This window comes from Chelonoidis abingdonii, chromosome 3 (assembly GCF_003597395.2).
Source record: "Chelonoidis abingdonii isolate Lonesome George chromosome 3, CheloAbing_2.0, whole genome shotgun sequence".
NCBI lineage: Eukaryota > Metazoa > Chordata > Testudines > Testudinidae > Chelonoidis > Chelonoidis abingdonii.
This window is the reverse complement of record NC_133771.1, coordinates 113,083,772-113,097,106: the sequence shown is the minus strand read 5'-3', so window position 1 is coordinate 113,097,106 and position 13,335 is coordinate 113,083,772. Positions and strand designations below refer to the sequence as shown.

The 13,335-nt window shown below is 38.8% G+C and overlaps 1 protein-coding gene across 1 annotated transcript; it reads left to right on the top strand.

Moving 5' to 3' along the window:
- The first annotated feature begins 1,932 nt into the window (after nucleotides 1-1,932).
- On the top strand, nucleotides 1,933-10,894 carry ADAT2 (adenosine deaminase tRNA specific 2). Its single transcript, XM_032794829.2, has 5 exons — nucleotides 1,933-2,032; nucleotides 7,251-7,401; nucleotides 8,013-8,119; nucleotides 9,064-9,136; nucleotides 9,253-10,894. The coding sequence occupies exons 1-5, from the start codon at nucleotides 1,973-1,975 to the stop codon at nucleotides 9,291-9,293; spliced, it is 432 nt and encodes a 143-aa protein (XP_032650720.1). The 5' UTR covers nucleotides 1,933-1,972; the 3' UTR covers nucleotides 9,294-10,894.
- Nucleotides 10,895-13,335: the final 2,441 nt, after the last annotated feature.

Genomic DNA, 13,335 nt, shown 5'->3' with positions numbered 1-13,335 from the left:
GAAGGCAGCACGCGAGCTGATTTTCAGTGGCACTCACTGCCTGGATCCTGGCCACCAGTCTCGGGGGCTCTGCCGTTTAATTTAATTTTAAATGAATCTTCTTAAACATTTAAAAAACCTTCTTTACTTTACACACAACAATAGTTTAGTCATACATTATAGACTTATAGAAAGAGACCTTCTAAAACTGTTAAAATGTATTACTGGCGCGCAAAACCTTAAATTGGAGTGGATAAATGAAAAACTTCTGAAAGGTTGTTGACTCCTGTTCTAGTCGGTACCTGTTAATTTCCTGACAAGCCCAGTGGGGGTTTGCGCTGAGCTCGGAATCTCTGCAGGGAGAGCTGCACCTCCTTATAACTGAGTTAAAATAGCGAGGCAAGGGGTGTGTGTGCGCAAGGTCAGGTAATAGCTTTCATTGGACTGGCTTCTGAGACAAGCTTTGGAGTAACGCTGAGCTCCTCATCCGGTCTGGGTTAAAAGACACAGCTGAGGTTAAAGTGGTGCAGCTTTGTGCCTAGACTGGAGCAGGGGGACCAGGGTGGTGGGCTACAGTATCCAGGGCTTGTCTTCCCTAGAGTTGGCTAACTTGAGTTAATTGGCCAATCCGTTCACTTGAGGCAAAATAGCTAGTGAAGACAGAGAGCTGGACGGCCCAGCATCACTCAGCTGTTTGTATCAGAGAGGCAGGTACCCCATGTAGCTAAAGCTGAAGGGGAAATGTAGGCTGGAAGATGTCTGAGTCCGAGCACTGTATTTAGTATGTTTACTCACAAGTGACCAAAAGTCAGCACCTCAAGTTTACCCCTCATCTAAGGGCACAGCTACACTAGAGAGTTCAGTGTGGCGCAGCTGCATGGGTACAGTCAAGGCCACCGATATCTAAAATGACCCTTATTGAGCTTACAAATCAGGATTTGGACATAAACTGCAAGCAAAGTGTCTGGGTTAGTGTCTCCTGGACTAGGGAGGTGTTAGTTGCACCTTTCTGCAATAGGCTGGCCCTCTGTGCCTGAGGGAGATTCACCCAAAGGAGGGCAGGCAGGCATATAACAATCTGCTTGCCTTCATGGATTGTACATTGGGTGAGAGCCATAGTAGCCACACCAGAGGATGTTTGAATGCATTCAATCAGTCTCTCATCACACTCCCATCCTGATCAGCACTCCCATATTTGTGGTTACACTGGGTTCACGGAAGGTGTATGTGTTGCTGTTTGCACAAGATTTTTGCCACAAGGTATCCTGGTCTGAGTCAGGCCCTTTATTTAGAAAAGACATAAAATATCTCAGGTCTGTCTTCCTACTGGAATAAGGTTACCATACGTCCTGGTTTTCGTGGACATAGTCTCTTTTTTGAGCTTCCTTTGTCTGTCTGTGTGGATTTTTCTCATAACAGAAAATGTCCAGGGTTTTTGCAGAGCAGACAAGCTGCAGTTCAGAAAGAGCTCTGGTTGGTCCCTCCCTTGCATCCACAGCGGATTGCTTCATTCCCCTGCAGCCACAGTTGCTGGATCCTGCCTACTTAGACCCCAGCTCCCATCCCTGGCGAGGGGGCCCTGTGGGGAGGCACTGACTGATGGTTGTTGCTGTGTCTTGGGCTTGCAACAGCCACCATGACAGGGAACTGCCCCCCCCTCCAATGAGTACTTCCGCTGTAGGTACCCCTTCCAGCAGCCCCAACTGTACCCTCCCTGCTCTCCCTTCCCCCCGCAAGCTCCCTTCCCCTCTTGCAGTGTCCTCTTTTAGGGAACCTGCAGTATGTTAAACCTATACTGGAAATACAGAAAGAGTGTCTTTGACAGAGTGTAACTTTGCCATCAAGTGTACAGTATATACAAATGCAAACCGCAGTTAGGTTTTATTTTGTCTGCACTTTATCGTTAACATTTCTCCCTCCACCCCTAATTTTCTTGTGTGTCTTGCAGGCTAAAGAAGCATTGGAAAATGGGGAAGTTCCTGTTGGCTGCCTTATGGTCTACAACAATGAGATCCTAGGAAAGGGGAGGAATGAGGTGAATGAAACTAAGAATGTAAGTCACAAAAAAAGCCCTATCAAAAAGTACACACTATGTGCAATGGGAATTTCATGATTCACCTCAGTGGGGCCTGGATTTCCCCTCATATATGCATATTTTGTTTTCTTTTCATATATATTTCACATTTCTAACTCTGCACACCTAACCCCCTTTTCAGTACATTAGCCATTCTTTTTTTTGCTATCACTTTTTGCATGTTTATTTTTCAGAGCATGGTCTAGTTATTTCAATATGCTTTTGCATGTCCTGGGACATTTGTGTACTTACTGACTATAATTTATGTGAGTGATGAATTTCAGAAGTTTCCACTTATCTATTTATTAGTAATTCCTCTAGTTAGAGCTATTTAGGACAAGAAATAAACAAGAATCAGAAAAGAAAACTGATATACACAGATATAACATAGCTATACAAATACATATATTGTCCCTTATATGTTGTACTGAATTCATATTTACAGTTAAAGCAGCACTCAAATTTCCTTTGACTACAGGATACTGAAGGTAATGCATTATAATGTAGACTACTGGTAATTTTTCTTTTTTTCTGTATATGTGTGGACATAATATATTATGCAGGAGACCCTTGCTAATTCACACTAATGACTGGGAGACAGATGACAAATAATTGATTTTTTTAATTTAGCATTTAAATGAACAAAACAAGGATATCACTTTGCAAAATGTACTTTGACAAGTGCAGTTAGGTTTTATTTACTTACAATAATACTTCATAGGATTGATGTTAGTGTATTGTCTCAAAAGTTAGTTTTAGTAATATGAGACCTAACTCTAGTATTCTTCTATGAAAACTTCCCTGGAAAGAAAGACAGTACCAGACTGCTAGTTTTGGTATGGAAGTTTTAGAATAAGCATTTTAGCAAAGTTCAGCTGTATTGTTTATACAAAATATGTCAATAACAAAGACTTTTGCTATACTGAATTTCGGCTTTCAACATTTAGACCCAATTCTTGCAATCAGATCTGTGAGGGTGGATCCTAAGCCCCACAGAGCCCTATAGAAGTCAGTGGGGCTCTGTGCAGGTAGAAAGGTTTGCCCCCAATAGAATCTGATTGCAGATTCAGGTCCTCAATTTGTATTATGTCTTATCCAGTCCAAAAACAAAATGAAAAAAGGAGGCTTATAAATTCAGTTTCAAAGAGATGGTAGTAAGTCTAATGACCCACTTCTATTTGTGGTGGATGATAATGCGCAACCTTTTTGTAGCAGCTTTACTCCTCATCTCTAGTTCATGAAAATTAGAAGTGTAGTACATGTTAGGGAGTTCAATTTAAAATCAGTATGAATACTTCTCCCACCACTGAAATACAGGCACCTTTTGGATGACCTAATCGATACTACACCATTATTTAGAAAATTAAGTGAAGAATACTAAATCCAAATTGGGAGAATTTACTGTTATAAGGCAGAATGTAACAGTAGAAACCGATCACAAAAAATCAGCGATAGCACCCCTACTCTGACAGGAAAAAAAGGTGTAAAGGGAACTTTAGGCACCCAAGTTTCACATTTTTTAGTTGATTTTCAGAAGTGCTGAGCCACGCACCACTCATATTGAAGTAATTGGGAACTGAGGGTGCTCAGCACTTCTGAATATCTGGCCTTGTTCTTCAATGACTACAGGCGGTCTGGGTCTTGGATGAAAGATGGTGTTAGACTGACAGTGATTACTTACTAGAAAATATGCAAGCAGGAAAAGACCAAAAGGTCTTCAATATTTCTCTTCTTATTGTCTCACACAGTTTTCTGGCATTAGTTGACTAGGCGCAAAGTGAACTGCTACGGGCACTCAACACCCCTTCTCTCTATTCCCAAACTAGTCATTTTTGACTAAAAATTTATTTTCTTAAATCTCTTCAAATTTTGCCAGCAACTGAAATCTCTAGTTATTTTGCATATTGTCACGTATGCTCTCTTTCTGTTCCATGTGCCAATAGCAATATATGTAAAACCAGTGAGGCAACCTCTTCTACCAGCCGTATCTTAAAATTCTTTATCATCAGGTTCTTCCTCCTTGCTAAGGTTGGGGATGGGAGGAAGGGCTGTATACATTACAGAATCTTTCATGTTGCGTAGTAGGAGCATGTATCTAGATTCAGCCCTTCAAGATGTTAGGCTTGTCATTACTTGAATTCGTTGGGCAACAGTGCAACAAATATCTTTGTAAGTCATTCTTTTTAAACAACTGGGCAATAGGTACACAAGACCTAGCCAGCATTGTTTTCCCTCTGGCAGCTCCCATGGTTGCCTGATTGTTCTCAGCCTTTTCTCAGACAACCCTATTATTTCCTCTGTAATAATACATGTGGCCCTTCCCAGCAAGAATATTTTTTGGAATTTCTTTATGTGCAAACATACCCCTCCCACTAAACTGTTCTCCCTTTAAGATTCTTTGTTACCACATGTAGGCTTCTCCTCTCTATTTATCTCCTGTTTAGTCATGCCAGCATGTGTCTTTGCCCAGAGCATCTTGCAAGAACAGTATGTAATCACTGAGAAGGAAATATTGTTTCCACTCATAAATTAGTAATGATGCCCTAAGACAAAATAGAACTACCAGCTTTAGCCCTGTCACTCTCACTTGTTGATTCTTGTGTAAGATTTAGATTGTTCGTTCTTCAGGGCAGGATACTTTTGGGCACTGTATTACTAGCATCCTAAGTTTCTTCCCTAATGACTTCACCTTCAGGTAATGTCTATTCTTCTAACACCTTTTATCACCCTTCTATAACAATAATTATTTTCTTGTTCCATTGTTACTGTTTATCTGTTTTTTCCTTTATATAATACTTAATTAATATGTAGCACACAAATGCTATGCAAATAGTAATTTTTATGTATTGGGCTTATAGGAGTTTATAAATGGACTCACATGATGTAATATGAAAGTGACTACATGCACAACTCATATAAAAATGACATATAGGTTTGTTTTAATATACCTGTTTACAAAGTCATATTTTAAGATCATGTATTGTTCCACTATCGTGGACTCAATCCTCATCTACATCCAGCTCATGGTGGGTCCAGTTGAGTTGGTGTGGGGGTGAGCAGAAGTGGCTCTATCTTCATGCCTCCTGGTATCTTCAGGGCATAATTTAGAGCAGTCAAACAGGGCTGCTCTAAATTACATTGATTATAATGGTTTCCCGGGAATCAGTCTGCTGGCCAGGGATTAATGGAGTGCAGTGAGCTCACTCCCAGGCATTCTCAATGCACACAGCCTTCATAGATTCTTAGAGTCCAAGGCCAGAAGGGATTGTTGTGTCAGATTAGATGATCATAGAGCATGAACTTTCCCTCAAATATTTCCAGAGCATAAATTTTAGGAAAACATCTAATCTCAATGTGAAAAATTGCCAGTGATGAAGGATCCACCATGACCCATGGTCAATTGTTCCAATGGTTAATTACCCTCACTGTTAAAAATTTACACCTTATTTCCACTCTGAATTTGTCTAGCTTCAATCTCCAGCCATTGGATTGTGTTATACTTTTTTCAACTAGACTGAAGAACCCATTATCAAATATTTGTTCCCTATGTAAGTATTTATAGACTGTAATCATGTCACTTGACAAACCTTAACAAACCTTCTCTTTGTTAAGCTAAATAAATTGAGCTCCTTGAGTCTGTCACTATATTTTCTAATCCTTTAATCATTCTCATGGGTTTTATCTGAATCCTCTCTGATTTTTCAACATACTTCTTGAATTGGATCCTTCTGGATACCAGAACTGGACACAGTATTCCAGTAGCAGTCATACCAGTGCCAAATACAGGGGGAAAATAACCTCTTTACTCCTACTGAAGATTCCCCTTTCTATGCATCCATGGATTGCATTAGCCTTTTTGGCCCCAGTGTTGCACTGGGATCTTATGTTCAGCAGGTTACCCACCAGAATCCCCAAATCATTTTTAGTGTCAACGTTCACCGAGGAATCCTCAGCTACCATATTAAGGCAATGTTAAGGTCACATTTCATCACTAAGATTATGGGAATTACATTTAAATATTGATTTAGATCCACATATAGATTCTAAATGTGAATCTAAATATGAATGTACAATTATTAGTTTTAGCAACGTAAGATTTTAGTAGTAACCTATTTATCTGTAAACATGGGCTCCATCACCTTAATATCCAAGCATATCACAATCATCAGTGAATTTAGCTTCATGGCATTGATATAAGGTATTCTCCCTATTTTACAGATTGAGAATAAAGTCACAAAGATGAAATTACTTGGCCAATGTCACACAGAAAGTGAGTGGCAGAGCTGGGAGTTGAACTCAGATCTCCCACAGTCCAGTTCAGTGCCTGGCACACACAAAAAATCCTTCTTTTCCTAAATAAGGATTTAAAAAAAGAAAATTATCTTGGTAATATTCATTCAAATAAATGATTCTCAAACTTGAAGAGCTACTTTGAAATCTAATGGAGTGACAGAGAGCCACAAAATAATCAGAACAATGATGTTACATTATCTTATGATGTTTGTGTTGTAACATTAGGTCAACAAAACTCTTGGTGACTTCTATATCATAATACAGACATTACAGTGCAATATTCAGGGTGGTTTTCTGGGATTGTTTTGTGAGTCTCTGCAACTCCATTAGATAGTTTCTGTATTCTGTTTGTGTTCATTATGTCACGCCCTTCACTGTGATACATGTGTCTCCTTCCTCATTCCCATCCCACTTTCCCATCTTTCTGGGTTGCAAAGAGGTCACTCCGGTCTGTTTACTCAGCATTTTCCTTATATATGAAGCAGGATAGGGTGAGAGGTGTGCTTCTGAGTTGAGCCCTCTGCTTGTTCTGCCAAAGAGTAGGCAGAATAAGAGATCTGATCAAGCTTGTGGATTCCTTGAGAGTTGTACATGACTAAAATTTGAGGCTGAGTATCATAACTTCTAATCAATCTGTGCAAAATTGCACTCTGCGTTTACTCAATTCTTCAGCTGGGACCAGCCAAAAAAGAGCCCTTTCAAAGGAGCATTACATTGCCACTGTGATAGAAATGAAAATACCTGATTTTTAATAGACAAGGCATAGCCCACCGTGTTTTTATTAAAAAGAGATAATTTTATGGTGGTGTGTTCTCATTTCACTTGAGTGGATAAGGTTAATAAAGGTAATATGTTTAAAGTTGCAGATCAATGCAAGCCTTTTTTGTCTCCCTATAAATCCCAGGCTACTCGACATGCAGAAATGGTAGCAATCGATCAGGTCCTAGACTGGTGTCATCAACACAACAAGGATCCTGCGGAAGTGTTTGCACACACAGTGTTGTATGTAACTGTAGAGCCTTGTATTATGTGTGCAGCTGCCCTGCGCTTGATGAGTATCTTTTGGTTCTGATTCATGCTGGGAAACCACATGTCAGTATGTTACTTTCAAGTAAATCATTTGGTAATGAACCAATGGAGAAGAGCTTGATGTTGTCAAACAAAGGTTTATAGGGTACCAACTTATCTGCTCAGAGAATGTGCCCATGCTACCGTTCCTATATTGAAGGCTATATGACCAAGGATGAGAGATTTAAGGATAAGAGAAAGCAATTTGCAAACTTGGCATGTACGTTGTTTTCTCTTAGGGATGTGAAAGTAAATCTCAGAAAGAGCCTGTTACCGTATACAGTTAGTTAATCCCACGCAAGTGTCCAGTTTTAGAAAATGTAACAAACTAGTAATATGTGGTTTCCAATGTGTCCCTTTTGGGATCTCTTCTCTCCCATCTTCAAAGGCCAGAGCAGGATGACCCATCCTTCCCGCTGCAGAAGGCATGCTCTGTGCATTACCCAAAAGTAGTGCACAGGAATGAGGGTTGAGTGCAGACTAATTTTATAAAAAAAGTACAGGCACAATTTACTGAACTCAGATGGCCAGTAAAATCAGGATACTCTGCTTCATACCACTCTTTTCTTATTAACTTAGTTCCTTAACTCTTTCATATAAATCCCATTGGTTGTCTATGGCTGTCAGAATGAGCGATTTGGAGGTTGTGGCTCAGTTTTGAACATCTCCTCTGCTAACTTAACAGATACTGGTGAACCATTTCAGGTAAAACATCAAGATGTGTTCCTTCTTGTATTTAATATTTAAAACAATGAATACAGTTACAGTTGGCGATGACAAACTGAGATAGTGAGGCTGTAAAAGGGTTTCTGACATCGGCAAGAACATACTGATGGCATCACAACATAAGCACCTGCTTTTTAGATTGACCACCTGCTGATCAGTGATGGGAGAGAGAGGAAGCTTGTTTGTGAGAGTACAGTTTGAGAGCTTTGTCCAGTTTTCTTCTGAAAGATTATTCTGATATTCAAGCTGAAAATGGCTCTCAGATATACCCAACTGTGTAAAGGAAATGGCTATTTCTATCGTAAATGTTTTTTTCAAGGAATTGCAGTGGGATGAATGTGTACAAGTTAGCACCTTCCTACGTGGGTGTACTCTCTGCAATTAGTGGTGTTGTTGAAAACATCCTAGCTCATTATTTTTCCTATCATTCCCATTCACATATTTGGGCCAGTTACAGTACATTTTGTGGGTGGGAGTGTTACTTTTGGAGGGCCAAGGAGACCTCAGAATTGATTTCTAGGAATAAGATAATAGATGAGCTACTTGACAGGAAACTAATTTACAAATACCCACATGCATGTTTCTTATATTCCCAAGGGTTAGTGTGATTTACAGAAGTAAACGGAAAGTACATTGCTAGTATGTGGAGGAGGGAAGGGTGGTTGCAGAAGAGCTATAAGAAAAACTCCTATGGAGGATGAGCAGGTCTGCCAACTACTATACTAAGCCTCAGCCTAATTTTAAAAACAGACAAGGTCTTCATTCTGAAAATGAGGGTTTCTGATCACAGATAATTAGAGGTGTACTCTCAGTAAATAGAAAAGGCAGTACGAATTCTGTGCAATTATCCTACACCTCAGGTGTTATTGTGTGGCATCTTGGTTTTGAATGCTTTAATGAACACAGAGTTCTAATTTCAATAGTGCATTGCTGGTTATCGAGCTGAAGAAGCAGTGGACATGTTAAAAACCTTCTACAGACAAGAAAATCCAAATGGTAAGTTTCCTTTTTTTTGTAACTACTTTAATCCTAATAATAAATTAAAAGAATTCTGGCACAGGCATTGTCATCTTTCACTTTCAATGCCTTTTTTCCTCCATCCTTACTGGCAGCACCGAAATCAAAAGTACGGAAGAAGGAATGCAATAAGTGATAGTCCTCTACTGATGGAAAACAGAAAGATAACAAAATAATGATTTGTGGAAAAGATCTCTTCAGTGTTCCCTTTGATACAGCATTTGGGTGTGGAATGGAAACATTCATGAATTTCAAATATGTTGATCTGTGTGGTTTCACTAGTTGAACATTATTGGTTTCTGTCATTTTCTATGGTTAGTAGGATGACTGATTTCTAATCACCAAACATAGCCTTTATGAAGAATATATGGGTTCTGTCTGGTAGGGAATATTTTGAGTTATAGTTCAGACTGAACTTCTTTTCAGCCTATGGATTCAGTACTCCATTGGAGTAACTGCCATTCTGTACAGCACTTGGATGAATATCTGTGTCCTTTTGTCTATGGAGCAGCATCTTGCTGTTAGACAGAAGGTACTTGTAGAGACTAGATCAATACCAAAAGTGGATAAACAAGCCACTTAGAAAGTTACATTCATATACATACATATTGAATTAGAATACAATTAAGAGTTACAAGAGGGTAACAAAAGGACAGTTAAGCAACTATGCTGATCTTGAAAATTGAGATGAGACCAATGTAGCAGTTCATCGTTTTCCACTGTAGATCTACTGTAGGCCAAACTTTCAAAGAGTTTCTGAAAAGTCACATATGCAAAGGCAGATATTTATACAAAACTACATGTGTGACTACTTGATTTGCATAAACAAATAGTGATTTGCGTAAGCAAATTCCAGTTTTGCCGCATGGTATTTATACGTGAAGTTTTGGAGGTTGCCATGGAAGTTTGTCCCTCTTACCCCTCTCTTCAATGTTAGTATATAGAAAAAGATTACAGTTAAGAATTAAATCCTCCAGTCAGTTGGACTCATTCTAAACTACTAAATCATGGCATTTGAAATGTGTAATCACAAATGTGAAAGCTAGGAAAGGAAAATGGCAGTAAGAAAAAGAGAACAAGATGCACGACAGTCTACCTTTTGGAGCATTTGTTATTTAAATGTCACTTACATATGCTTTTGCTTGGCCATGCTGTAATTCATAATCCAGAAGAGGGCCTTACTGTTCCACTAATGAATAAAAAGTATAGGTCTAAGTTGAATCCTTGATTATATCGCTTTTGGTGGATATTTATCTTGAGGAAAAACATCTTGTGATTTAGTCGGTTGAAATGCAGAAATTTTGAGATGTCTTATTTTTTATTACAGAAGAGAGATTAGAATTCTATGAATACAAAAGTCAAAATCATGGTACAATTAAATATTTTCTACAATTAGAGTAATGTTGAAAAAGTAGAATTTTTTGTTTTTGATGGTAAAATAAAGAAACTCATTTGCCACCAGTTCCCCCAACACCTTGGAATTTATTTTCTTTGTATAATTTTCTCAGTGCTTATAGTTACTGATTGGAGGAAAAAGGAACTTAAAAAAAAAAAAGATTGTGCTGGGCTCCTATATGCTATTTTTAATATTACTGTTATTTACAAGATTTTAAAATTATTCCTTTTGTTTACATTTTCAGTCTATTGTATTTCCTGACCTACTGGACCTCAGTTGCTGCTGGTCTGAGTCTTTTCTTTCCTATAACCAAATAAAATGTTACTGCATTTGTAGATTCATCAGCATCGACAGAGATTATTTAGTGTTGAAAGGAGATACTGTCAGTTCCCTTCCTTCAGTAAGCAAGGGCTACAAGGGACCCTGAAACAGGCTGCCTAAATATTGACAATTTAGAAAACAGTTTTAATGCCTAGGAGAATCTCAGGGGACAGATATACCATTGGTTAAGGCATTTGACTGGTGACTCAGATATGAGTTAAATTCCTGGCTTTAAGACAAGCTTCTTTGATTATTTTGAACAAGTCATTTTAAGATTTGTTCAAAATAATCAAATCAAATCAAATCAAATTAGACACCAGATCCTCAAAAGGTATTTAGGTGTCTAATTCCCTTTGAAATCAGTGGGATTTAGGCACCTAAATACTTTTTCAGGATCTGGGCCTTACACGCTCTGCCCCCATTCTTCATCTGTAAAATGGATACCAATACTTCCCTATCTCACTAGTGTGTTGAAAGGACAAATTAATTAATATTTGAAACAATTTAAGTATATAGATAATTGCTAATAGGAAAATTAAATACTTCTGAAGCCAAGCCTGATTTTGCCATCCTTACTTATATTGAGGAATGCTTACTTGCATGAGGAGTAGTCACTGAAGTCAATGGGACTATTCACATGCGTAATAATTCAGGAAGAACCAGGACTGAAGAATCAAGCTGTTGGGGAGAAGGACTGCATAACGCACACAGTACAGCTGAAGGTGGTGGACACAGTGAAATTCTGTCTAGGACTTTTGAACTGAAACAAAAGATGGCAAGTATGATTCTTTAAAAGAATCCCATCTTAGGGAGAGGTTTTTCTTTCTCTAAAAATGTTAGGCTATTGATCCTTATGACAGGCCAGATATATTGCTGGGTCATATTTCAGATAGCAGGGGTTGAGAAAGCCTTACCCAAACCACTGGGTTTTTCTAACCTGTCTAGCTCCTAGGACAAAGTTATACTGAAGTGAAAAAACCCAGACTAAATTTGGTGGTTTCTAAGTCTCTGATGGGGTTGATTATCTCTTCCAACAAGTAAAGCAGAAAAGAAAAAAAGCCACAGTTACAGGCTCCTACAAATCTTTTCATCACTAACCCACCTGAAATCAGTGGGACCATTCATGTGCTTAAGCGTTTTCAGGATCAAGGCTTTAGCCTCTATTACCAACACTTTTTGTATAATTAGAACTGATGCTAAACTGGTGTGTTCCCCCGCCTCATGTTGGTCTTTTGGGGTCCCAAAATGGACTCTTGGATATTGATGAATCCTTGATGAAGGATTTGAAAGGGAACCAGTTTCTCTCCTCTGAAAAAGCAAAGTTAAGTTACAAAACCGATTTCCTTGTCATGGAAAATATTAATGCATTTTACTTTCTCTCTCCTGACTTGAAAAAATACATTGATAGATCAATTGATAAAGATACTCCTAACAGTTACATGCCCCCAAAGCCTGTTAGAAAATGTTGGTGTTGTTGTATTGTACTATGTTTATTTTGGGTGCCTCAAGACCTATTAACTGCTGTTGCGGCTGTAGGTGTTCAAGACATTTGAAAATTTTGTACGTAAATATGTGTCTGAGTGTTAGGCACCTGAGTTTGAGAAGTTTAACCTAATAGAGAAATCAAGCTATGTAAAAAATCTACAAGCTGTGTAATGTGTACATTTAGAACTGGGACTTGACCTGCCTTTTAGTTTTTCTGTCACCTTAAACAAAAAAATTTTTCTAAAGGAAAGAGACCCAAGGTATCAATATGGAAGCTCAATGGAAACCTTTGTTTGATGTTAAGCTGCAGTCAGAAAATGAAACGAACAGCATGAAGACCAGAATAGAGAATGATAATGAAAGTATGATGCTATTATAGCAAACAATGGTAGGGCCTGTGATGTTATGTGATTAAAATATGACCATATAGATCAGGGATCGGCAACCTTTGGCACGTGGCCCACCAGGGAAAGCCGCTGGTGGGCCGGGACGGTTTGTTTACCTGCAGCATCTATATGTTCGGCCAATCGCAGCTCCCACTGGCCACAGTTCACTGTCCCAGGCCAATGGCACCACATCCCTCTACTGCTTTAGCATCTCAGTTTGGATGCTCCCAGCCAGCATATACATATTTACTGAATCTCTGTGCGATAAAAAGCCCTGGTTCAGCAACTTTGACTCCAGCAGCCTACTTATCACACCACAGCGACACTCTGGTCTCAACCAGCCTTGGTTACTACTAGCCGTGTGATCCCAACACACACCCTAGTCCTGAATTTCCCCAAAACTGTCTGCCCTGAAGGGTCTAGCTCTGGCCTGGAATATGTAGGCAAGTAATAAGGTCCGCTATTCTACACATAGCAGTTATTTTGCTTTAAGTGGTGTTAACAATCACTTTAATTCAAACACAGCACTGGATTGGTTTAGATTAAAAGTAAAATGAGTTTTTATTAACAAAAAGGATTTTAAGTGTGTT

Excerpts from the sequence above, each read along its gene's own strand:
- ADAT2 (XM_032794829.2), top strand. The coding sequence starts at position 1,973 with ATGGTCTACAACAATGAGATCCTAGGAAAGGGGAGGAATGAGGTGAAT. Across the intron at positions 2,033-7,250 it reads AGGTGAATGAAACTAAGAAT|GCTACTCGACATGCAGAAAT; the intron begins GTAAGTCACAAA and ends TATAAATCCCAG. Across the intron at positions 8,120-9,063 it reads ATACTGGTGAACCATTTCAG|TGCATTGCTGGTTATCGAGC; the intron begins GTAAAACATCAA and ends TAATTTCAATAG.